We start from the raw sequence: 22,486 nt of genomic DNA on the forward strand, positions 1-22,486 counted from the left end.
ATTAAGTTAAGTTACTGAGTATTGACCTCAAACGTAATTTGAGTAGAGAAAAAATTATTCAAATGAAAAGTAATTGAGTCAATTACAAACTACCGTAAAAAGTAGCAAATTACCCTTGAAGTTACTTTCTTATTTTTTTTATGGTAACAAGAAAAGACATTGGGTTTGATCCGTTTGCGAAATTCTGATCGCCAAACATGAAACGTATTGTGTTTTCACAGATATATGCTTTAATAGCTGATTTTGCTTCTGTGTGTCTAATTGTTTTGCTTTTTTGTTGATGTATTGGGGTTGTATAATTTCGAGTTTGGGGCTTGGCACTGCCTGAGCTTAATTTTGCAGACAGTGTTTGCTTGTTTACAGTGCTGCGAAAAGTATATCTAAAAAGTAATTGATTGAAGTAAAGTACAAAGTAACTGACAGTTATGTACTTCAAGCACATAACCTTAAGTACACCCGCCGGCAATATGAAGGTGAACACCTTACCTGGTTTCTTGCCTGTTTTACGGCTCCCTAAAGCTATTTTAGCTCTCAACGTCTCGAATCGTACGTGGCTTGGGGGTCCAAACTTTGCGTTCTAGCTCTCTTCTGGAACAGAGCTTGTTCCAAAACTTGCAGGAGCGTCAAAAACAAGAAGAGGGCTGTTTACCTTCATATCGCTCACAGGTGTACACCGGGTGCAATGCACTCATAAAAATACCCTTATGTCTACTTTCCCGCACAAAACTCGGAGAGCCTATCACGGAGGCAGCTCAGCGAATGACGATACGGAAACATATGTTTAGACAAAAAAGGCGGTCTGATTTTGACATGAAGCAACGCAAAACGTGACGCTTGCACTGTTCCCCCTGCCTACGCAAATGCCCCCCACCTCCCCACCTTGAAAATATAAACTGATCGTCAAAATGTTTTTATTTTTATGTGCAGGAATGTTTGTTTATAAGCAAACCTACCACTAAAATTCGAAAGTAATTCGTAATTCGAGTAGAAGTTGGTTGGAAAAAGTAATTAAATTAAACTACTAATTACCGAAATGAAAATGTAATTGAAAGTTACTAAACTACTTAGAAAAGTGCTTAAACTACAGTAACTTGAGTAGAGCAGATGAACTGCGTACAAGTCTGTACAAAAGACATTCTGCAAACAGATTCGACCGCGAGTTACCACGAGATGCGCGCTTCGAATGCCGCATGGCAACGAGTTTCAAGACTTTGCACGGAGGAGGAGGAGGAGGAGGAAGAGGAAAGGGTACAGAGGCGGAGGAGGGGCATACCTTTTCCTCTGTACCCTCCCCTCCTCCTCCTCAAGAGCTGCACTCTAGTTTCGCATCACAGAGGTTTGTAACCGTCTTTCGTTTCTTTTAATAAAAATGTATTTATAATTTGTATTAACGTTTCTAGATTATTACGGAAAGTTGGAATACGCGCTGTATTTAAACGATTCGGAACGGCGTTATATCGCCTTATATATATAAAAAAAGAAGTGCACGCACCATGTGTCTGCTCGGAAACCTGTTACAATAATTTATTTTACATATATACTGTGCTAATCACGCTCGTCTATAACGCGCGAGCGTGCGGCATTCTCCGGCAAGCGCTAGACTAGTGGCATTCGTAAAAACGAACCTAGTCATGTGGCGCAACATGGAACGGCCCGCTCAAGGGGTGTTCTGCCCACTCGATCAGCTTGATAAGCGATAAAAGTCCCTCTCGAGGGGTGTCCTGCCCACTCTATCAGCTTGACAAGCGATAAAAGTAAAGTGCTTTATGGTGTATTTTTGTTTTTTTATGACGACAATGGTTGATACGCCTTCATGCTTTCGTCTGTTTATTGTTCGAGCAATGATGTTTGTAAAAAGCGTGCGAGCAGCCTTCCGCGTTCGCCGCCAGTTGATAGAGCGGGCAGGACACCCCTCGAGCGGGCCGTTCCATGTTGCACCACGTGACTAGCTTAGTTTCCGCGAATGCCACCAGTCTAGCGCTCCCCGGAAAAAGCCGCGCGCTCGCGCGTTATAGACAAGTGTGATTAACACTGTACATATGTACGTATGTATTTATTGTGTAATCGTTTCTCCCGCCGTGTGAAAGTTTTATTTTTGAGTGTATGGTACCTTAGAGTATTATTCTTCATGCACTGACTTTATAGTTGGAAATAATATATCGCTTATTATATACTTATATAGGAAAACAGTATCTATTATTGAGACCCTAGTTTTGGAAAAAAAAAAATGGTCGAAAACTTTTTTTATGTTGTATAAGGGGCAAATTAGTATTAACACCAACAAAACAAAACTAATGAATGTATCAACGACTAAAACCACAATGTGCTGCTATTACACACACACACACAAAGAAAGATTAAAAAAAAACGGAGCCCCCCTTGAAAAAGTCAAACAAATACATATCTGGGAGTTTTTTTTTTTTTGATAACCTAAGCTGGCATGAGCCTATTGAATACATTTTAATTAGGAAAAGTCGGGTATTAGGGTTCAGTATACGAAAATTGTGTTTAGAATCTACCGAAACTTGTCTCCTAGCTTTCAAATCATTCGTCAAGTGTGCTGGTATTTATTTGAATTATAAAATAGAAAACGTTCAAAACGAGGGTGCACTTTTTATATTTAAAGACTATTCAGAATCTACGAACCTAAAACATAGAGAGAATTTGCCTTCATTCGACTCCAGAAGTAAGGTTTCTCGTTTCGCGTTCATTCACAGCATTTAATATTACTGAATTACAGAACATGCACCATACTTCCTTAGTATGGGACATGTTATGGCAACATTACTTGATTCGAAGTAGCCGGGACCAGGATATGGGACCACACTCTTCAACTCATCAAATAAACATTGAATTAAATTGAATGGACACAACATAAAATCAGTTTATGTACGTTTGTTAAATTTGTATGAAAGAAACAACAAATAAACAGGTCTCTATATGGGAGGAATTAATTCCGGGTGGCTGTTCCACACGGAGAATGTGGGAGAAGGAATAGTTGGATAATGCGAGGAATTTTTTAATATCGCTCTGACTTTAATATCACTCTGCCATACTCTGACTTTGGAACGAAAAGGTTCAATGGTACACACGGGCTATAGTTACATTGTACAGCTAGAATGGTGTAATTTTGAAATTATGATAACATATAACGAGAGATTTTGCGCAGCTTCTTTTCGGGTTTTAAATTAAATATTCTTGCGAGAGGCAAATGCAGACTCAAGTTCGGGGAGGTATAAGTACCAGCCATTAACATGCTATCTTCGTGCAGCTGGAGAGTTAACATTTTAGTGTATTTAACGTCTCCAATCGCCCTTGACTTGTCAATAGTTACAAGATCTACGCGATACAAAAACGTAGCTTGAACAGTGGATGGACTCCGAGGTGCTTGTACAAGAAGCACCCGTTTACAAGGATACTGATAATATAATACGAAAAGCTTCATATATAGAGTTTTTTTGGTAAGCGACAGTGCTTACTTGTAACAATTATTTAAAGAAAAACAAAAAAAAAATCTTAAAAAAAGCACAAAAAAAAAAACAAGTTAGAGGTGAATTTTAGAACATTTTTATCCCGTAAATCTGCATGTCACGTTCGTTTACCCCGAGCACGTAGCTAAACGCAAGAAAACACGAAAAAGCTCCGACCAGTCGCTACGTCATTTCCAAATCTTTCGGCCGCCAAGCGCTTGTCGTTCGTGTGAGCAGCGTGTGCAATTGCAAGCTTGCCAGGTATATTTACCCGTACAGACACCAGTCGGGACATATTTTTCTGCCCTTTTTGAAAATAGAAAGAGCGAGTGCTTAGCTTTGATAAGCGCTGAAGGTGCGCGAGAGCGGAGATTCCGGAAACTCTGGACATGACGTCACGCTCCGGGAAAGAGCGGCGGCAGCGGCACTTTGGAAATAATTTTCTGGAGTGTCCGTGCACCAAATTGAAAAAAAAAAAGCTCAATATTTGTGAACCTGGAAGCCAAATGAAGACGATTGAAATGGTTTTCCTCAAATACAGTACCGCTTCAGTTTGCATTTAACAGCATCAGTTACGTTTTTGCACCCGGTAGTTACAAATATTATCTAATGCAATATACGCTTTTGACACATTCTTCAAGAAAGCTTTAGTGAGGGAAGAATTATTGAGCGGTAGGCCAATTATCCCAGATTACAGTATAGATGTTAGAGATCGATCTCCAACGTTTTCGGGAAGTTTAACCATCAATTACACGCCATTACAAAAAAAAAAAAAAAAAAAAAAAATTCTATTCCTTACACACAGACAAAAACACACACTCAAAAAAAGAAAAAAAGAAATGACTGCAGCGAGGCGCGCATGCCTATTTGCACATTCTCATAGAAATATTGTCCCCGTCACAACGGTACCTCAATCTAAATGCTTAAAAAAAAAACAAAAAAAAAAAAAACCTGCGTACCCTATACGATCTAATATATTTGTACGGAATGAGGTCGCTCTTCACACTCGGGGTTATCGGCTTCCGTTTGAATTGTATTAGACAAGCTAATCGGTAAATATAATACACTTTTAAAACCTAATTGTCACTTATTAATTACTGGATGTATTAAAAAGCCTCTGACGCGCCAAAAAAAAAAATTTTATGCTAGGAGTTGAAATGGCATGTCAGGACATTATAAAAAAATTGTTTCACTATAAAGGTGCGGAGTTTTTTTTTATAAAAAATATAAATAGGAGGCCCAATTCAAAGTTCCCGCCAGTGCACTGTGACGTAACAGCAATAGTCGGGGCGGTCAGAAGGGAGGCATCGACATACGTCACTAAAAGTGGGTTCGCAGGAAGTCACGTGAGTTTCACTCCTCGTGCTCTCCGCGACCGTGCCTACAACTTTTTTTTTTATTTTCTGCTCTTTGTACGAGCGATCGTAGAAAACGAAGTTTCAGTTCCACTAGCTCTTTATCGCTGTGCCGTTGGTTAGTTTGCGTGCTGTAAAAGTTGAGGACGAAGAGTCAGTAAATTGGGTTGTGTGTGTGTTTATACAGCCTAGAACTTGGTCTGCCTCACAGGGGCGACGAGTCTCCCAGCTGTAGATGAGCAATTTAGCCAGTGCGGTACAGCCGCTAGCCTGGGGTCTTTAACGTGCATCACGCAGTAGTGATACACGACCGCACGCCGGTACGATGCTCATCCAGATCGAAACGGGCAGGGGTGGGGCTCGAACCCAGGATCCCTGGGTTCTGCAGCGCGAGCTTTCGCTCCACGTGCTCCGAGCTGGTGTGCGCTAGCCCACTCGGCCCCCGATCCCCGAAGAGTCAGTAAGGTCAATGATGAAAGCGTTGCGAGCCAGTGTACGAGTGCATGCCGTCAGTCCGATGATACAGGGCTATACTGAGGACAAAAGGAGCTATCAAGTTTGGCAAAAAAAAAATTTAGAACGCTCGCAGAAATTAGGATTACTTGCGTACGACACGCCCAATTGCATTGCTGAAGGTTCGGACAACAAGGTCGTCGAATCTTCGTATACTCTCCAGGCTGAAGATGCCTGCCGTCTCTCGGAAACGCATGCAGTGTGATCTCTTCTTCAGTTGCTGAAATACCGGGACAGTGCCTCACACAGCACCTTCTAGGCATTGTAGTTGATCATGTCAATTCACTGACTCCTCTTCTTCTACCTTTACAGCAACATTAAGCGATGAAAAGCCGATAAAGGAAACCTTGTCTGCTTGGATCGCTCGTGGAGGTGCGGAGAACAACAAAAATATTAAAAAAAATATTACACGCGCTCGCGGTAAGCACGAGGAGGGATACAAGTCACGTGACTTCCGGCGATACCTCCCTTCTGACCGCCCCGACACCTTGCGGTACACTATTACGTCACAGCGCACTGGCGGGAACTTTGAATTGGGCCTCTTATTTCTATTTTTTATAAAACAAACTACGCACCTCTATAGTGAAACAATTTTTTTTTGTAATGTCCTGACATGCCATTTCAACGCCTAGCATGAAAAAAAAAATATCTTTTTTTGGCGTGTCAGAGGCCCTTTAAGTTAGTACGCCTAAACTTATACCCGTGCCACACGGGCAACTCGAATGCCATTTACAACGAATGGCATTTATGTGATCGGCGAATCAGCTCGCAATCTGTCGCGCGTGGAATGCGCGACGCCCGGAGTGTCGCGCGCTCATTGGCCGCCCGCTCAAGTGTCATTCGTTGTAAATTGCATACGAGTTGCCCGTGTGGCACGGGTATTAATGCATATTAGTATATCCAAATGCTTCAAACTAATATCCGTCAAGTGAGACTAACTAGACGAATATTCGCAGCTGCAGCTGCGGGTGGCGAGTTACATACCAACTCCTTTGCTTACGAACAGCCGCGTCTGCACGTGAGGGCCGTGATGTGCTGTGCAATGCACATAAACATAACATAAAAAAGAAAAAAAAAATTTGCGCATGCTTGAAAGCCAGCGCTACCTGCCTCCCGCGACATCAGGAACTAGGGTAGATGTGTTTGTGGTTTTCACATTTTCTGAATCTGTCAAAGACAGGGATAACAACATTATCTCAATTTTAAGACTCACCTGAGAGCCACCGGCTGGTTGCAGGTCGGAGCAGCGCATATAGCTGGGGATCGCTACCTCCGCCTCTTTGCTACACTCATCTTGCGAGATGTAGCTAACTTGCGTTTCCAAGAGGTCGTCTTGTATTGTTGGGATCAATCCGAAGTTTCCTGACGACTGCGTCCTGTTATCTCCCGTTTCGTCTTCGTCACTTTCAAGCTCTTCGTGAGATCTATTACGGTCGTTAATTTCCATGCTAAATGTCGAGACCTCGAATTCATCGGCTTCACTTTCAGTTTTGTTGTCTGCTTCCTCGTCAGTATAATCATCGTAAATATCACTGATGTTCTCAATATCTGAAATAAAAAATCTGCAGCTTGAGGTCTGTTATGCGGTAAAGACATGTGTCCCGAACAATGACCAAGGCATGTAGCAGTATCTTTACAGTCGAGATTGCCGAAACGATATTCGTATACTCAAACATCATGAAACATATATAGATAAACATGTAAAAAAAAACTTCGTGTGGATGTTGCCTTCTATTGTATGAAACAAAATAAACTCAAGGAACTTAATAAAATACTGCAACTTCTTTTTCGATCGATCCGGTAGCCATTAACGTTTATTTAGCAGGTCGGTTTCTTTATGTTTCAATGTAGCATAAACCTATTACTTCGAGCGTGTTGTTAATCGTGTAGTGATAACCTGAAGCGATACACCACAATAATAGGACAGTCCAATTGGAGGGTAATTGAGAAGGTCTGTATGAGTGAAAGGAACTTTGTAATTGTCAAACGAGTGTAAGAAAAATGCCCACGCCAAAACGTGGTCATGTTACTTTCTGCTAGGTTTCTCAGAACTTAAAGTATATTCTTCATCTTTGTCGCGTAGATCACTATATGAATTAACTTTTGCACGTAACGGGTTCTGTGTTGCACTCTTAGGTATTACTTACTATTAGTACCCTATTAATGTTTAATGCTTTTTTTTCTGCTTGTGAACCTAAAGTAACCGTCAACTCAAAAGGGAAAATTATACGAATTGAGATGTCTTTTTTAATCTGGACTTTTGAATCATGATGTAACTACAGCACGAACAAGTGCAAAGATCGGGCCATCTAGTTATGGTACCTGTTATTGTTACACAGGCAAAATAAAGTAATACTATCCGTTACCCAAAAGAAACAAAAATAAAATGATATATATATATATATCATTTGATTTTTGTTTATTTTGGCAGATTTACAAGTTGCAGAATGTTTCACATGTTTACTAGAAGATGGCGCTACGTGCCAAACATAATCATTATCATCATCGTTTACATGATTGCGCTACTTTAAAGAATCGCTAAAATAGGGAAAAATACAAAAATGTGATATATATATATATATATATATATTATTATTATTATTATTACTTGATTATGATCTGAGCTGCCAGTTACTTGAGATTTGAAGCGACGAGAAAAGTCAGAATCATGAACATTATGAATAATCACATTTTTGTATTTTTTTCCCACAAAGGCTAGAAATCAGAACAGTTTTATCTTACTCATGCCCCATCCTGCTATGTAGAGGGTTGCGTTGGGAGGTGCGTCCTGACAATTTTCGGGAAGACAAATAGGCTGGGTAAGTTCGTTGAATTTCACTGTTTTCTTCAGCCTCAAAATAGTGAGATCTACCTGGAATCGGTACGCGTGTTTTCTGTAGTTTTGATTGCTCAATTATTCTTCGCGCGTATTTCTTTTATTTCTTCTCTACGTACCGGCAAAACGGAGCAGTTACCCAGTGCACGTGGGGCGCATATGTGTTCCACGTTTCCGCACTCCATTTCGGCCTCGCTTGTTACACCGGATGAATTCTGCTGGGAACTGGTGTTAACCTCTTCTTCGTAATAGTCGGTCTTGCACCTCTTTGTTGTTCCGTAGCAAACTGTTAGGTCCGTGATGTTAACGTGCCTTAAAACCAAACATAAAAAAAAAACAATTCGAAACAGAAAGAAATAATAAAAAAAAGGTAGCACTCATTCTAACTTTCAACAATATTGTATATTAGTTTTTTGTTATATAAGTGTGTTGACTGCCTTGGGGTCTCCGAGGCAAAACGACGGCCAACGGATCCCAAATTGGCAGGTACCCGGACAGAGTGCCCACAATCTAACGGAGGTTTTTTATTCCGGAAAAGGAATCGTGTAACCAAGCTTTTGGGGGCCCTTGGAAATATCCCCAGGTGGTCGACATTAATCCTCAGTTCTCCGCTTGGGTGTGCCAGGTGTCCTTGGTTGGTTTGGCGCATAAAGCCTCCAAATCGAAGTTTTAGTCTAACGTACAGTGCTCAGCGAAACAAAATGCACACCGGCGGTGCACCTGACCTGGCTAGCACAACTTCATATACTGCGCTTGAAGGATCATTTACTAGAATTACTTCAGAATATACAGCTAGCATTAACAATTATTCTACACTCTAAAAAAGTCGTTATTGAAAGGTTCTTCTCCACCCCAATTACACTTCGAGCTCGTGAAGAACGGTTTCGCCTCAAGCACTATTGCCCTTTGGTGCTCTAGAAAGATAACGGGGCTTTGAAGTACTTACGACCAGATTTTGTTTTATAGTGTAGCCTAGAGTAATATATAGCCCTCCTATTTGGTTACTGGCATCGCTGGAGTCACAACTAGTCGATCCGTGAGGCCACGCGCTCAGCTGGTCCATTTCGCTTCGTTGAGCACTGTATCGTCTGTTTGAACTGTTTAGACACTTTTTTATTAGAAAATTTTAGGAAGTCGTTTCCACACAAATGGTTCGTCCTCAAACGCATCGCCGACGCCATTGCGCATGCGCGGGCGAGTTATTCGGGGCGTGGGGGAAAAAAAAAAGATGGCGGTCGGTTCGGCGACTGATTCCGCCGACCAAGCCGAACGTTAGGTTTTGTGACAGCGGGAGGCGATTTGCCATCCTGTTACTCTGCTTCATTTGAGAGGTTGAAACAAATAATTTTGAGGACTGTTCACAATGGTAAGCGATAGTAAATGCTGCAATCTGCGCATGCTAGTAAATTGTTACGATCTGCGGGCAGTCTAGCTGTTTTGGCGACCGCGAGCAGACGAAATGATATGGTTCGACGGCACACAACGTGAACGATCGTTCAAGTTCAAAATGACGGAGACACACCACATACCTTTACGGTCGTTCAGACACTTTTTACTCTATCTAGCTTCGCAGTTGTTGAAATTCTGACCCGCTAAAGTTACGTCGGCCGTCTTGTTTACATTAGTCGCACGCCGGAAACACGAGGCGCGACAGATTTACAAGTTGCAGAAAGTTTCACATGTTTACTAGAAGATGGCGCTACGTGCCAAACATAATCATTATCATCATCGTTTACATGATTGCGCTAGTTTAAAGATTCGCTAAAATGCGTAAAATTTCACCCACTGTTTCATGGAACAGACCAGCTGCACCGTTTGCGATTTCGGAACCGTGCGATCGAAAAACCACTTGTTAAAACTCCCTAACGTCTCTCATTGTTCCGCGGAGAGGATCAGCTCACTTTTGCCTAAAATAAGAGTGAGATTAATTTATATATTTTAAGCATATGCATTAGTAGTTACCAGTCTTGTACACGTTACTAAAAAAAAGTAATCGATTACAATTACTATTACTCTTGGCTAAAAAGTATTCGAATAGATTACTTGATTACTCGACGGCAAAAGTAATTGGACATTACTTAAAGAAGTAATTGTTACTTTTCTGATTACTTTATTGTGTGAATACACATCTTTAGCGCTCATAACAATGAACTACTTCCAACCTGCATTTCACATTTGCACAAGTATTGAAGAAGAAAAACTGGCTGCCTCTTCGTGGTCGTTGCACCTTCACTCCGGACACAAGCCTAAATTTTGTTTGTAGACGTTTAATGATTTGGGCGTTCGCCACTGTGTGTGTGTGCGGGGGGGGGGGGGGGGGGGAGCGGAGGGGGTTCTAGATCTTGTTAAGCTTAAGCAAGGGTTGTCGCTCAAAGTTTGCGTCGCTCATTTTATTATTCACATGTGGATGAGCTCGCATGTTATACAAAAGAGCAGCAGCTCCAGGATTTGAAACGGATCATGTGTAGTATCTATTAGCGGAAGAGATCGCACCGACCACTTCTCAACTCGAAACATTGCTTGTCACAAAGACCACGTAGGGGAAATGGGGAAATATTTCAACTGCCTTTGTTATATTTTGCATCCGCTTTAGGCATTCTTCGGTTCTGGTTCTCCTACGGGCTGCGGGTAGGTACCCTAAGCAGGATTTTTAAAATTTTTTTTTATTTCTGTGTGTGTGTGCGTGAGGGGGCTAGTTTGAACGAAGGAGTCACAAAGCTACATTCTGCTTCCTCAAACTTTGCTCTGAATGGCCTTTGTCACGCACTGTGCTTCCCTGGGGCTTCCCACTCCCAGTCCCAGCCCGAAAAAAAAAAAAAACGGACATTCCACAGAAGTTGTACATAAAAGGAGATTGACCTCCCTTCCTACAGCTCCGCAAAAATCTTTTTTTTTTTTCTGTTTAAAAAAAATAATTATTTTTGTCATTTCATAAAAAAATAAAAATAAAGGCGCGCGTGCCCGGGAGGGGGGGGGGGGGGGGGGGGGGCTGGTCCCGTGGAGAAATTGTAACGGTTACAAGTAATTTTTATTGCTTCAAAAAGTAATAAGATTACTCTTGTGATTACTGCCTAATAAAAGTAATCAACTGATTACAAAATTACTCCAAAAAGTAATCGATTGCAAGTAATTTGATTACTTGTAATGCGTACGGTACAAGTCTGGTAATTACTAATATTTCACAAACAGGGACGGTGACACTACCAGTGTGGATGTAGCATAAGGGCGCCTGGGAGCCGAGGCAACATCATTAGACCTCACGTTCAAGAGTAGCCCCATGGAACGCTCTAGTAACGAGATCGTTCAATAAAATATCCCTACATTTCAAGAAAAAACAAAAACAAAAAACAACAAGATATTGAAACGTAGAAAACAAAACAATGTTAAAACGTAAAAAAGAAAAACCAAAATGCTCGTTAGCTTCTTTATAGGTCGCCCTAAAATACCTGGCATTAGGACTATTGCAGCGGTCGTGGTTCTTTCGAAAGTTACACGACTTGGTTCATGATAATAATAATCATAAAAAAAGTAGCCTAAAGGTTATTAGAGTTGCTGGGCGACATGTCTTTAGCAGTCGAAAAGATCGTCTGCTAAAGACGCCGGCTCTCGCCGCCGTATGCTCGTTCGTTGGCGGCAGTTGGCGTCGCGACCGCTTGCACCATCTCTTGTCTCCCGTGCGAAACGGCGCCGTATTGTTTGAAGACCGATGGCTTCGCTGCGTTTTCATAGGAGTTAAGCCTTTTTTGTTGTTTATTTTTTCCTAGAGTGAGTTCGCCCTTTGCAAACTTAAAAAAAGTAAAAATAAATGCACCATCTGTGGGCAGAGCTGCAGAAAATCGTAGCGCGGTAGGTTAAGAAACAGAATTTTCCGGTCGCTTTAAAGAGCCTGGCCGCTATTTGCGACACACGGTATATGCAGAGTTCTCGTATAATACACAGGTGACTTTAGATAGGTTTTAAACCATAAAATAATTTTTAACGATATCCCCAATCCTAAAATTTTGTCTCTCCGTCCGTCCGTCCGTTTGTCCGTCCTGCTTTGCATTATCCGCTAAATTTAGCGGGGAAAGATGCGTCACGTGACGTCGGGGGAAGTTACGTGACGCCTCTTTTCCCGCTAAATTTAGATAGGGAAATCGATGTCACGTGACCTGGTGTCACGTGACCTATACAGCCATTCAGTTTCCCGCTAATTTAGTCGAAAAATATGTCACGTGACATACCAATTTCCGCACCGATTCCTAGAACTTTGAAGGTAAAAATCGCTTCCAATATTTTTTCTTTTTAAGAGATATGTATGAACAATTGCTTGCAAGGCGCCCCGTCTAGTGCCCCATGCGTGTAAGCGTGTGCAGCTTGCTCTTGAACATCCTTGGCAAGCTTGCATTTGCAAGGGCTTCTCCGCACGAGCAAAGACGTGGCGGCGGCTAGTCGCCTTGCTTACAATCGTCTATAGCACCAGAAGCCCCTGGCAGTATATCGCATTGTGATCTATTCAAAACACCAATATACCTTTTTGTTTTGTTTTTTTGTTTTCAAAAGTCCGCGCCCTCGTCTGTCTGGCATTGCTTGATCACGTACTCTGAGCAAGTATTGTACACCAGGGCTGTGTCAGCGTTCGGCCTGAACTCGGGTAGGTTCACACTTGTTTATTTATTTATTCTATTACCCACAGCACCGGATGGCAATGCAATGGGGGGGGGGGGGGGTGTTAATTGGGGTGTTTTTTTTTTTAGCTGCACCAAATGTTTAAGTAAAGGGGGAAAACTTACATGAATGAAATTTTCATAGCTTGTTTATATGGCTCAGCGGATAATATATGAGAATAGAACTATAACTATTATCAGAGTGACTAACTAAAATTCATTAATGAACTTTCTAATTACTTTAATTAGAGTATATGTTTATATTACAAACCTTGAGGCGGTCGTATGCCAAGGCTGTTCTATTTTATCCGAATTCGCGTAACCAGTCCGTGTTCCGAGATATCTGTTCCCGAATTTTCGACTTAACTCAAATTTTTCTCCAGTCAATCCGGCCAATTGGCGCTATAACCGAACTTTGCTACATTAGCCGGATAAAAGTGCGAAATTCGGAGACGAAAATCGGCGAACAGGGGCTGATTACGCGGATTCTACAAAATTGAAGTTTTGGCATACCACCGCCTCAAAGTTTGTAATATCAAATATATCCTGAAAACAGTAATTAAACGTTAAATAATAAATGTGAGTTAATTAGCTTGATAATAGTGTATGACCTGGCGAACTTATGTCCACCAGGTCATACAAACAAAGAATAAAAACAACATTTATATAACTTTTTCATCCTTAATTGAAACATCTGGCGTAGCTAAAAAAAAACAAAACACATTGCCTACATTAATTATGTACACAAGCGCTATATTAGAACATCTCAGGAAGCGCATACACTCTAAAAAAAGCCCGTGCGTCTACTTTCCCGTCCAACACTCGGTGAGCCAATCAGCGCAACTTACGGAGGCAGCTCAGCGAATGACGATGCGGAAACATATGTTTAGACCAAAAACCGCAGTCGGAGTTGTGACATTAAGCAATGCAAAACGTCACGCTTGCATTGCTTAATGTCACAACTCAGACTGCGGTTTTTGGTCTAAACATATGTTTCGGCCAGAAAACTCAGTCTGAGTTGTGACATAAAGCAATGCGAGCGTGACGTTTTGCATTGCTTAATGTCACAACTCAGACTGCGGTCTTCGGTCTAAACATATGTTTCCGCATCGTCATTCGCTGAGCTGCCTCCGTAAGTTGCGCTGATTGGCTCTCCGAGTGTTGTGCGTGAAAGTAGAGGCACATACATTTTTTAGAGTGTACACTAAGAAATAACATAATAATGGCACTTGGAAGCCAGAAAATAGATTTTGTGTCGAAGCAATGGCGACCGGCGATGTTGCGTGATGTAAGTTTGAATAAAGGTCTGTTATTGGTTCGCCTTAATTTCGATAAAACAATTAAGAGGGCGACTGGTATCACACCCTTTGTCCCCGCGGTCTCCGCGGCAAAAGGGATAGGCGTCTTTTTTCTTCCAATTACACATCATGATATTTCGGGTGCGATATCGCTTGACCTATTGCTAGCTGAGGTTGGCCCAAGAAAAAGAAATCATGAGATTTCGGAGTACCGTATATTTTCTGGATCCTAGTACGCAACCGGTGCATAGTTCGCACCTAAAAGAATCTCATACATTTCACACTTTTACAAATTCCCGCTTTACTTTTTGTATTTGTATATTTATTTGGTCGAGGACCACCGGGATGTTGGAGGAAGGCCAGTGGCTGATGCCGAGGTAGCCCACGGCGCTTCGTAATAGTTGGGTGAAGATGTGGTAAATATACACATATGACCAAACGGTGATAACCGAGGTTCGCGATTGAAAATGCTTAGCTAACAAAGGTTAGCTCACAAAGAAATTTGAATTATACATCAATTATTATTAACGTACTATGTTATTCACAAAGTTCCTTACGTCTCATCATAATGGACGATCTAGAAAAAAATAAGTCCTTTCTAGCACACACCGCATAATATTTCAGCTTTTAAACATGTCTAGTCGGAGGACTGCATTTTGAAAACTGCACCGGGGGCCAGAATACAAGCACAAGCTTCTAAGAGTTCGCTGAAATTAGGGACAACAGTTAGTGTAGTTGGATGGAGGTAAGATGGGGGTCAGTGTGTACCAGACACAGTGTGCTGCCGTCAATACGAGCTGGTCGCTGATGAGCGTTCCCCCGCATACGAAGTCTCCTTTCGCGTACAGGCTGACCATCCATGGCCAGTTTCCAGGGTCCGCTGGTGTGCCGTTCAATATTCTCTCCGTAACACTGACGGGCAGTTGACGCCGACCGCACTCATGAGGGGCTTTGCCTTCGGAAACATGGACTGGTGACCCTGAAAATGAGCATAAATATCCCAAGGTCCTCCAGCTTGTACAAACGTAAATCTTGTTGCAATGCCATTTTCTTCCCGGTTTTAAGAGTAACAATCATGCTACGCCTTTACGCAAAAAACAACGACAAAAACGTTTAGATTAAACTGTTGAAAAAAAGGGGGAGAGGGTAGTATCGCTGTTACCCCTCCACATCTATTTAGCGGGCCTAACTTTACGTAGTGAGAGTTATTTAGTCGATTTCAACATCGAAATGCTTGCCAATATTGTTTCAAAAAGAGAACTGACAAATTTGTTATGGCACATGGTTGTTTTTCGTTATCAAATTGCTCACCAGGTTAAATTTATTTCCGGAACCTCGATTGATGTTTATTACCAATTACAAGTTACGGCGAAAGCCGTGAAATATCGGTAGTGCTAAGTTATGACCTTGTTTTTATGTGCGTTAAGATTAACTACTCAATTACTCAATTTCTAAGTGAGAGATAAAAAAAAGGAAATAAACTGTTCCTCTCGACCTGCACCACTTGACGGTATAACAGGTTTGATCCAATATAATATAAAAAATGAGGGCCGTAATTGACCGAACGTTTCTTTAGTCCTTAAAGTCAATTAAAAAGAAAAACAGGTAGACAGCTGAACATTGGCATTGGAACGAACTTGGAGAATCTTGCGAGCAATTGTGAGTATTTGTGTTTCGTTTTTTTTTCCTTTGGTGTTAAGTTATTAATTGTTGTTCCGCTTGGTCCTGCCTCTTGTCTTCTGTGTTCTTGACTACTAAAAAAACTACTAAAAAAAAAAAGACAGCGTTAGCATCCTTTGTGCCAGCTCATTGTATTATGCCGGGCGGTTTGGAGACGTTTGAACAAAATATTGGCCAACGCAAGTTGGGACGATATTTTCAAAAAGAAAGATCCAGATAAAGCGTACAATTCATTTTAAAACAATTTAAGAGTTCTTAGATGAATAATTTTCTCTGCTAATTAATTAATTAATGTTAAGAAACCTACTCAAAAGGCTTGAATAAAAATAATCAAACAAACAAAGTTTGCTGTTTTTCAGACGATTATGGCAGTATTACGTTCCCTCTCCATAAAAAAAATAAAAAAAAAATTGACGACTTTTTTTTTTTATCTGGTTCCATCATCTACAAAAACATACACAGTTTGTAATAGCTGTGTTCGCAATCTCAGCGAAATTCCGCGTTCTCATTGGTCACATGCCCTCCTAGCTGCTGCCCTCCTGTTTTCTATCGCAGGAGATAATTTCTATCTTTGATTCCTTTTTGAAAGTGGAAATCGGCCGCGCGTTGTAATAATTTATGGATTTCTAGGATGCTTAGAGCCCGCAGTGTGGGTTATCGCCATATTTAGGCGATCTCAGGAACCTCCTCAGGGCACCTGTAAATCACGAAAAGACAGTACCTTCTACGATCGACAGTCTCTTCCAACACATGGCGTACTAAAATTCAAATATAGTTCACGGAGGAAGACGAGGCATGGGAAGTAAGACGTGCTGACGTCGAGCTCGGTTACCCGTTGTTTTTCACCGGAAATGAATGAATCGCCGGAAATAATTTTGGCCAACTTGAAGTGCCGAACACACGGGATCATCGGAGCCCGACAGTTGGGTAAAAGCGGCAAGACCGGAGTCATCAGGTTCAGGTTAGAGGGCAACAGGATTCCATACCAAATCACGTGTTTCCACAAGGTTTGCAAAGTTGCCACATACCGACCCAGGGCGGTCGTCTGTTACATGCGTCACCGAATAGGACACAAAATGGATGTGTGCCCTGATGACTCACAATGATGCGGGCGCCGTAGATGCCCTCACAAGGAAGTAACGTCCGATTGCCAGAACCAGACCCCAAAGTGCCGAAATTGTAGGGATGAAGACGTGGCTACCGATTGCACGTGTTCCAAGAGAGTTAAGGCTACACAAAAAGCGCGGCGGCAACTCAAGCACAAGAACACGAGGCTTAACAAGGTTCCCAGGTCTCAGCCCTGGAACCGGGCAGCCAGCAAGAAACAACACGACCCAACGAAGAATGTCGGGCCTCCGTTCGAAAGAAAAAAAGTTGCCACCCTCCTACTGAGTGCGGGGGACTTTCCCGCACTCGTATTCTGAACTTCCCGATTCGGAGAGGGCGCCCATCCTCGGCTCAGTAGATTCCAAGCACAACAAAGCGGCATGGGGCCAGACATATGCCAACAATTAAGGATAGCACCTCGGCACGGCGAGGAGGGCCCCCAAAGGATAGTCCCCCCCCCCCCCCCCCCCCTTTCCAGAGGAGACCAGGAGTCAGTGCTCCCTCGATGACCTCACGATCGCCTTCGAAAGGCTTCTGGGAGAGATGGCCGCACTCCGAGATCAACAGCCGATAATGCAGCAGAGAGCACATACACAACAGCAGATAATTCAGCAGCAAGCACTGTTAATACGCTTATCGGAATCAACTCACTCCATCAGGGGAAACCTTAGACGAAAGCAAATGGCATTCGCCCGCCGTGACAGCGACGGCGACAGTTACCCGAGAAAGAACCAACACCCCCGGCGCAGTGTAGCAAAAGGGGAAGGCGCAGGCGAGGTGGCGGAGGGAAGTTCATGTAGGTTCTGCAATAGAACTGCAGGGGCTTCACCGGCCGCCTCATCGAAATTCGACTCCGTCTCGAGAAGGCAAGACACCGAAGTGCAGACCCCTCGCTCTCCTCCTCCAAGAGACGGATAATGACGTCATGAAACTGCAAGAATATTACACGTACACTGCACCTACGATAGCCAGAACCCGGAAAGGGGTCCGCAGAAATGGAAAACCTCCAATTCAAGATATCAAGGGTCACGGGACAATCTTCGTGGATAAAGACGTTCCTCACGCACAACTGGACACCGACCCTTTTTACAATTCGGACAGGGAGGTAGTAGTGGCCACGGCGAGTGTTGGGAAGACGAAGAATAATCTTGTATCAGTGCACTTTAAACCCTGGTTTAAGCAGTGCAAAAAAGCGGACTGACTCCGGGACCTTTGCTCAGCGATCCCCTTGGATGAACATATTGATATAGGGGGACACTTTAACTCCGCCCACACTATGTGCGGTAGGGTTACCCTCCGGATGCTTCTAGGTGAATAAACCTTGCGCGAGCCGCGTCAGAAGCCAAGCTCAAGCTTGTGAACGAGTATGACGTTTGCACCAGGATTGCAACGCGCAACAAGCAACATGGCACTCCCTGGATCTCTAGTGGGCCTCATCGAAGCTCCATGTAACCTGGAAGGTGCTACCAAAGCTCCACGGGTAGCTATCACCAACCCATTAAAGTTACCTTCAACGCACTGCGCAGGTCCCAGGCGCCGGAAAGACCGACTCATATAATCGATGAGGACTTGTTTTGGGAAGCACTGGAAAAGGATCAGCGGGAGCACGAACAGCCGAACCTCTCAATATGGACACAAGCAGCTGTTGGCCTTGCAACAGAACCCCGGGGAACTAAGCGGGGCACGCCAACTCCCGACTTACAGCTATTAAGCTTTTGGGCGTCAAGGCTACAAGCCCTCTGTGGTACCGCAACAACGGTAAGACAATGCCGCTACGTGTGAAACTCAACTGCGCCATGGCGAAAGCGAAGAGGTACACCCTCGAGCTATGCCAACGAGGGTGGAGGAAACAATGCACGTCCATTGAAGCCAAGACCGGACTTGCTCGACTTTGGAGCACCTTCTGGGAAATGCAAAATCGTGGTAAAACACGCAAGGTAGGCCAGTACTTGGCAGTCCGAATGGGCTTTCCGGAAGAAGAGCTAGCCATCCTAGAGGGAGCGCATTTCTTCCCAAGACCAACCGGCACAAGCAGCGGAGCGCCGGGAGTGGACACGGAGACTGAAAGACTGGAGGGCGGTACATGCAGTATCCGGCCGCTCGTTTTTGGATTCCCCCTTCACGCTCGGGGAGTTTCTCTCGATCATCCATGAGGCCAAGTCTGGAAGAGCCTTTGAACCAGATGAAATCTCAAATACAGTACTTCGAAACCTACCCGAAGACAGAAAACATGAGCTCCTGGGCTGTATAAACGATATCTTGGAGACAGGCCGGGTCCCAGAGGAGTGGAATGAGTCTTGAATTGTGCCCATACCAAAGCCCAGAGCGCCCACCACGGCGCTCGCCAACATGCGACCTGTATCAGTCATGTCAAACCTGTGCAAGTTAATAGAGCGGCTTGTCTTGGGCCGTATCCGGTGGTGCGTAGAGGCAAATAACGTCCTGAACCCGCGTCAGACAGGTTTCCGACCCCAACTCTCCACCCAGGACAGCCTTCTTCTGTTGCATCAGGACGTCCTAGAAAAGAAGCCCAAACTAGATTCGAAGGTGGTCGTCAGAGTCGACGTTAAGAAAGCGTTTGTTTCGGTGCCGCACCACTCGATTATCGAAGGAGCAAGTAAGAGCGGTCTCAGCAGTAGAGTCATCGCATTCATTCGTTCGTTCCTCGATGGACGTCAGTATAGAGCCAGAGCGGGCTCTACCTTGGGCCCACTAATGACGAACGGCATAGGAGTCCCGCAAGGGGCCGTCCTATCGCCGACGCTTTTCAACTTCACGATGGCAGGCCTTCCAGCCTTGGCCAAAATTGAGGGCATCGGCCTTATACCCCGATGATTTTACGCTTTTAAACTTCAGGCTGTCCACCTGGCGCCCAGGAACAAGCCCTACAGGAAGGCTTGGACACCCTGGCGGAGTATCTGAGAGAAGTCGGAACGGCTGCCTGTCCTGAAAAGACGTCTTACGTTGTGGTAGCGAATGCAAGTAAAAGGAAAAGGGCGTGAAGAATCTCTTCAAGCTCGACGGCCGTCCCATTCAGTGTCAACAAGCATCCGTGTTCTAGGACTCCATATCAACGAGGACGGCGGAGCGAGCGCCTGCCTTACACAAGTCACCAAAACGTGGAAACATACCCAGGGACTCATCAGAAGGGCCACCTCCAAATCGCGGAGACGAACTAAAGCACCCTCCGCATGGTAGTATATGCCCTCCCACGTCCAAGGCAATGTACGGTATAAGCTACCTACCTGCCACAGGAGCACAAAAGCGCAAACTAGAGGTGCTGAACAGAGAGGCAATGATGACAGTCGCCGGCATCCCCAGATTTTCTCCGATAGAGGAGCTCCACAAACACTCCCGGATCAATACTCTGGAAGATGGGACCGAAATCTATCGCATCGCCCAAGTCTAGAGACTCGAGCGAACCAGACCCGGAAGGGCCATCCTCCAGCTGTTTGGGCGCCGGCTAATGGGCCGTCCCGCGATCTCTAACCCTCCACTCCCGTGGGAGGACGAGGCAGTGGTGGACCATCACTACATGAAACAAGACGCGGGACAAAGATCAGAACGGCAGGTGAAACAGCGCAACCCTCCCTTCCCCCCCCCCCCCCCCCCCCTAAAAAAAAACGCGTTGAATCAGTGCAAGACGCCTGTCTCGGCTCCGAAACAGTACACGTCTACACCGACGCAACCGTCAGAAAAGACGGAGGCACAGCCATTGCACGGTTTTGTCTTAACAGAGATTCCAAGGCAAACTTGGATTTTCACGAAAAACATTCGACCAAGAAGCAGAGCTGCAAGCCATATTATTCGCCGTGGAAGACGAACCCCTGACCCCAGAGGGGTCCAAGCACTTACACGTGTACACGCACTTTAAAGAGGCCCTATCTACCTGCAGGAAGCGAGACTCCCCCAGCGAGACGGCGAAAAAAGAAATAAAATCTAGAGCAACGACCCTCAAATCCAGAGGAGTTAAAGTCACCATCTGCTGGGTGCCGGGCCATGCCGGGATTGAGGGGAACGAGAGAGCACACGAAGCCATGCGGGAGCTCATTCTTTCTCACTCCCCCCCCCCCTCCCCCCCTCCCCCCCCCCCCCCCCCCACACACACACACACACACGCCAAAGGCCGAAACGCGATTCTCGACTACCCTGAGCCCGTACTTATTCAAGAGGATTCTTGTGACGAAGAGCAGTCCGACAAGGACGAGGAGGCGACACTTGCCCGCCTCGAGCGACGGAGGGTCCTGCGTAATATGCTACCTGAAGACGATGACCCACTGCCAAACGGGTACGGCCGGTGGGCTGCAGTGCATCTTTGGAGACTCTGAACCGGAACGGCCGTCTCCCCGGCAGTCCGGGCTAAGTTCGAGAGATGTGCGCTCAAGACAGATGCAGAAAAAGAACACGCCGACGACAGGTCTTGCAGACGATGCGCCACTGAACAACAAGCCACAAGTGACCATTTCTTATGCGACTGTGTGGAGCTCAGCCGGACGCGGGAAAAAGCAATTCGAAAACTGCAACCTAAACTGAGCCCGGAATACCATCGGGACTGGATACACCCGAGGGGCGCACCGCAGCACCGCAAAGCCATTGAACTCGCTGCTTGACTTTGTCGTGACAGCAAACATCCAGGACTCCATCTGATCAGAGACATTTTTGGTACTCCCCTGCCTATCCACACCCCATTCCCTTCTCTCTCCGATGTCAGTGGACAATGGATTAGAGAGAGACATACGCGCTTCAATTTTTTTTCTTCTTTCATAAAACATGTTCAATCAATCAATCAAATATAGTTCACGATGCACTACACAATGATATGCTGCGTCATGTCTGCGCAATATACTGTGTCATACAACATCACGCGCTCTTCTCTTTAAAGTAGACTCGAGCGTAACGTTCATACCCGGCGTAACCGCGTAATACGGGAAAACGCTAGAAAAGTAAAGTAAGATCTCGGACGTAACTGCGTATTTTTTATACAGTGAAACGAAAGTAAGTGCACTTACCGGCGACATTCCAAGAGAAGCAAGCAATCTCCCATAAAAAAATCGAGATGATTAAATTGCTCATGCTACGATCACTTTTCCGACCTTGACAAAATTGATTCGTGTCTGAAAGATCTTGAGGTTGTGTAGGGAGTCTGATTGAAGCCTAGTTTGCAACCAAAGACCTTCTCAGCCTATAGCACCATGCGACGTTCTCAGCGTAATGAAAGCGTGAAACTGATTTTCGCCCGACGGAACAAACATCCGGAGACCCTAAAATTACACCTACGTGCGTTCAGTGCTTTCAACTTCCGCAGCGATATTTGCGGGTGTAACTATTTATGGACCGTTTGAGAGACTACTCGCGGGGGAAAATATCCTTCCTGACATTTATGCCCGCCACGACGAAGCCTGCAGAGTCTCGCGGCATTAGAGAGCGGATTTCCAGACAGCTGCTGCTGCGGAGACTATATGGGTGCGGTGTTGGCGTGATGCTTTATAGAAGTAGTATTAAACGATTCCTTTTCGTAGCGGTAGCTTTGAAGCTTGTCGTTGTAAAAGTAAGATAAGTAGTATAAAATAAAATCAGACCA

The 22,486-nt window shown here is 44.3% G+C and overlaps 1 protein-coding gene across 1 annotated transcript; it reads right to left on the reverse strand.

The window, feature by feature from the left end:
* Positions 1 to 485: 485 nt before the first annotated feature.
* On the reverse strand, positions 486 to 22,444 carry LOC115321022 (chymotrypsin BI). The gene is made up of 6 exons (XM_042290517.1): positions 21,915 to 22,444; positions 14,887 to 15,097; positions 8,294 to 8,486; positions 8,081 to 8,210; positions 6,552 to 6,886; positions 486 to 611 (listed from the first exon to the last, which is right to left on the reverse strand). The coding sequence occupies exons 1-6, from the start codon at positions 21,976 to 21,978 to the stop codon at positions 525 to 527; spliced, it is 1,020 nt and encodes a 339-aa protein (XP_042146451.1). The 5' UTR covers positions 21,979 to 22,444; the 3' UTR covers positions 486 to 524.
* Positions 22,445 to 22,486: the final 42 nt, after the last annotated feature.

This window comes from Ixodes scapularis, unplaced genomic scaffold, assembly GCF_016920785.2.
Source record: "Ixodes scapularis isolate PalLabHiFi unplaced genomic scaffold, ASM1692078v2 PGA_scaffold1__304_contigs__length_218370807, whole genome shotgun sequence".
In the NCBI taxonomy this organism is placed as follows: domain Eukaryota; kingdom Metazoa; phylum Arthropoda; class Arachnida; order Ixodida; family Ixodidae; genus Ixodes; species Ixodes scapularis.

Bases quoted from the DNA above. Each gene is read 5' to 3' on its own strand.
- LOC115321022 (XM_042290517.1), bottom strand. From the start codon at position 21,978: ATGAGCAATTTAATCATCTCGATTTTTTTATGGGAGATTGCTTGCTTC. The intron at 6,887-8,080 runs GTAAGATAAAAC...TTTTTATTTCAG, and splicing joins CATAGCAGGATGGGGCATGA to ATATTGAGAACATCAGTGAT. The intron at 612-6,551 runs GTGAGTCTTAAA...CGCTCCTGCAAG, and splicing joins AACCAGCCGGTGGCTCTCAG to TTTTGGAACAAGCTCTGTTC.